This window comes from Lolium perenne, chromosome 7 (assembly GCF_019359855.2).
Source record: "Lolium perenne isolate Kyuss_39 chromosome 7, Kyuss_2.0, whole genome shotgun sequence".
Lineage (NCBI taxonomy): Eukaryota > Viridiplantae > Streptophyta > Magnoliopsida > Poales > Poaceae > Lolium > Lolium perenne.
Window position 1 is genome coordinate 31,913,553 of NC_067250.2, and position 4,011 is coordinate 31,917,563.

At 47.7% G+C, this 4,011-nt stretch overlaps 1 protein-coding gene across 4 annotated transcripts; it reads left to right on the forward strand.

Annotated features, from left to right (window-relative positions):
- The first annotated feature begins 491 nt into the window (after window positions 1-491).
- On the forward strand, window positions 492-3,634 carry LOC127317923 (pentatricopeptide repeat-containing protein At2g03380, mitochondrial). Of its 4 annotated transcripts, none has more exons than XM_051348524.2 (2): window positions 492-3,213; window positions 3,426-3,634. In XM_051348524.2, exon 1 carries the CDS (start codon window positions 536-538, stop codon window positions 2,579-2,581), a length of 2,046 nt encoding a protein of 681 aa, XP_051204484.1. In that variant the 5' UTR covers window positions 492-535; the 3' UTR covers window positions 2,582-3,213; window positions 3,426-3,634. The 4 variants fall into 4 exon arrangements, with proteins under 4 accessions (XP_051204484.1, XP_051204486.1, XP_051204485.1 ...); XM_051348526.2 differs by having other exon boundaries at window positions 3,429-3,634; XM_051348525.2 differs by having other exon boundaries at window positions 492-2,935.
- Window positions 3,635-4,011: the final 377 nt, after the last annotated feature.

A 4,011-nucleotide genomic window follows, 5' to 3' on the forward strand; every position in this document is an offset into this window, starting at 1 on the left:
CGATGGATACGGATTATCCGTCATTTATTGCGGATGATCCAAGTTCCTCAAATAGTATAATCCGATAAAATTAGCCCAATCCTAAATATTCAAATAATATAGTTAGTTCATCGCCGAAACTATGTATGCTATTAGTATGCAACTTGGTTTGTTGTACATTTAGCTATAGTCTATAATTACGAATATATTTTACATAAAAAAACACTTCTATTTTTTATGCGTATATTTTCTTAATAATCCATGTCTGATCTGAGTCCGCTCTGAATTCGCTCCATATCCGTAATTCGATATAATGTGCATCCAAATTCACATCTGATATCCGCTTTGATCTGAATCTGTTATAGAAAATTAATAAGAATATAAAAATAGCAATATCCGACCTAATCTGATCCATTGCTGCGCGCGGGAATCACCCTCCCAGATAGCATTTTCGGAACGAGAGGAAAGGGCGGCAAACTGGGCCTCAGCACTGGAGTACATTACCTCGTGGGCTAAGGTGCAATCACCGAAACACAGCCGAAAGCCCGAGACACCAATGCGGCCACCCTGCCCGGCCGGAGCACCACCGGATGCGCACTCCGTCGAGCACCTGCCGCGCGCACCCAAACCCCATGGCGCGCCCCTCCTCCACCAGGTCCTCCCCGCGTGCACCACTCTCCGCTCCCTCCGCGCCCTCCACGGCCGACTCCTCGCGCAGGCTCTCCTCCGCGGCAATCCCCGCGCCAGCACCAAGCTGCTCAGCTGCTACGCGGCGCTCGGCGACCTTGCCTCGGCGCGCAGGGTGCTCGACGGAACGCCCCACCCGGACGCGTACACCTACAAGGTGGCGCTCGCGCAGCACGCCGCCGCGGGGCGCCACGCGGAGGCCCTCGCGCTCCACAGGGACATGCGGAGGCGGTGCCCCGCGGCGCTGGCCGACGCCGTCCTGCTCTCCCTCGCGCTCAAGGCCTCCGTCAGGTCGGCGGACTTCCGCTACGGCAGGCGGCTTCACTGCGACGCCGTCAAGGCGGCCGGCGGCGGGGACGTGTTCGTGGCCAACTGCTTGGTCGACATGTACGCCAAAGCCGGCGACTTGGACAACGCGCGCAAGGTGTTCGACAGGGTTCCCGAACGGAACGTGGTGTCGTGGACGTCGATGCTCAGCGGGTGCCTTCAGAACGGTTTCGCCGAACAAGCCCTAGTTCTGTTCAATGAGTTGCAGCTACAGCATGTGCTGCCAAGCGAGCACACGATGGCGAGCGTGCTCACCGCTTGCACCATGCTGCGTAGCTTACACCAAGGGAGGTGGATTCATGGAGCAGTGCTCAAACATGGCATGGGCTTTATCAACCCGTTCATTGCTGCAGCTCTGCTGGATATGTACGTCAAGTGTGGAGAGGTAGAGGATGCTCGGCGGGTGTTTGATGGCCTTGGTTCCGTTGATCTCGTTCTGTGGACGACGATGATCGTGGGTTACACCCAGAATGGGAGTCCTCTTGATGCATTGCTCCTGTTTGTCGACAGGAAATTCGTGCGCATTGTCCCTAACTCAGTAACCATAGCAACTGTTCTTTCAGCGTCTGCTCAGCTGCGCAGCTTATCTCTGGGAAGGTCGATTCACGGGATATCAGTCAAGTTAGGCGTGGCTGAGTATGATGTGGTCATGAACGCGCTAGTAGATATGTATGCAAAGTGTAAAGCGGTGCCAGAGGCCAATGCCATATTTGAAAGGATTTCAAACAAAGACGTTGTCACATGGAATTCCTTGATTGCTGGGTATGTTGAGAATGAGATGGGAAATGAAGCTCTGATGCTGTTCAGTCAGATGAGGGTGAAAGGTTCTAAGCCTGATGCCATCTCCGTGGTGAACGCCTTGTCAGCATGTGTTTGCTTGGGTGATATACTTATTGGTAAATGTTTCCATACTTATGCAGTTAAATGTGCATTTACGCCCAACATTTATGTCAATACCGCTCTGCTAAACCTGTACAACAAGTGTGCTGATCTCCCATCTGCTCAGGGGGTGTTCAATGAAATGAAAACCCGTAATTCTGTCACCTGGGGTGCCATGATTGGCGGCTATGGTATGCAGGGTGATTCTGCTGGTTCTATCCATCTCTTTAATGAAATGCTCAAGGACAATATCCAGCCCAATGAAGTAGTGTTCACAAGTATCCTTTCCACTTGCAGCCACGCTGGAATGGTTACTGTAGGGAAGAAGTGTTTCGATAGCATGACACGGTATTTCAACATCACTCCTACCATGAAGCATTATGCATGTATGGTTGATGTGCTCGCGCGTGTTGGAAATCTGGAGGAAGCATTGCAGTTCATACAGAAGATGCCGATGCAAGCAGATCTTAGTGTCTGGGGTGCTTTTCTCCATGGGTGCAAGCTCCATTCCAGGTTAGAGTTTGGAGAGGAAGCCATAAATAGGATGACGGTTCTTCATCCTGATACACCGGATTTTTATGTGTTGATGTCCAACTTGTATACCTCATATGGGATGTGGGATAAGTCTCTTTCTATCAGGAGATCAATGAAGGAAAGAGGATTAGTCAAGCTACCAGGGTGCAGCTCTGTGGGACTAGAAAATGGATGAATCCTCTCCTTGTCTGAACACAGAAGCCAACAAAGTTGCATATTCTCACCTGATCAACCATATCAAGCTATTGATTATTCTGGTAAATTTATCCTTGTATCTATTGGGTACACAAAAAATCTAATGCCGGGGAACATGAAGCCTAGAAAATTGTAAATGTATGTGGAACTCTGATTTTGACTCATGGAGACCAAAGAAGCAGAATAAAGGATGGAGCTCGCTCTGTAGACTGTGGAGTCTGTTGTCTGATTCCTGGTAACAAGGTAACTCAGATTTAGGAATGAAGCCTGAGATGATAAGGATGACAGATAAGCTCATTTTTGGGAATGAAACCTGAGATGCTGAGGATAACGGGTAAGTGCTTTCCACAAGCCCACAACATTCTATTTAATTGGCAGCGTTGTTCATAATGAAGCTCTATCACACTGCAATGGAGCACACCGGCAAAACACACTCTTGATGTTTAATGTGCTGCTGCTGTAATCGCAAGGCTACGGAAATGTCAACACTAGAAGTTGTATGCACACTCATCTGAGCTTATAAAGAACCTTTGTTTGCCCTGCTTGCCAATATGTCGCAGTTATATACTGAATGTATGGTTCTGACCGCAAGCGGTCAAGCATTGGAGCTAGGTAGGAACAAATGCACTAACTTGTCATGTTCATAAGTTCTCTTGTCTCTGGAGGTTGACAGAGTTTCTGTTTGCCATGCATCTTATTTCTTCAATCCTCAAGTTACTTAACAGCCCTTTATGACATGGTAGTTTAGGCCTACTACTACTACATGGCTTGAATTTATGCAGTTTATTTACTGGATGCTAATAGAAATCTTTGACCATTGGCAGCAGGAGTAACACAAATCTTTTAGTCTGGAATGGCAAGCATCTGCTGAAGAAGATTAAGACAGCAGCCAAACAGCAACCTTTACATGGCCAATGTTGAAATAATTATTTTCAGCATTTAGGCATAAAGAGCTGCCCTCGGCAACCTTAATTTGATATCATATGATGTAAAAGCGATAATCTGTTATCAGGAAAGCAAGTAACAACTCTTATGTTGTGGCGTGCCTACCCTGATCATTCTCTCCTCACTTGGTGGGTTCAGGCTTCAGCAAGTCTTCAAGGATCAAACAGGGAAATGCTAAGCACTCTTGCTAAGCTTATAGCTTGGGAGTGTTTGGCGTGAAAGGAACAGAAGAGTCTTGGATAATGTCTACAAACCTATCTAGATGGTTGTTGATAAGATCTAAGGCTGATGCCAAGTGTTGGACTGTTGCTAGTAAAGGCCGTTCTGTTGCCTGCCCAATAATGCAGTTCTGTTTCTAGTAGCTTAGCAGACTAGGAGTGTTATCCGTATTTTCTTTTTCGGTTCTGGTCGGGATTGTTTCAGAACCTGTACGTGTATCGCTTGAGCTTGCCATCATTTTGCTTT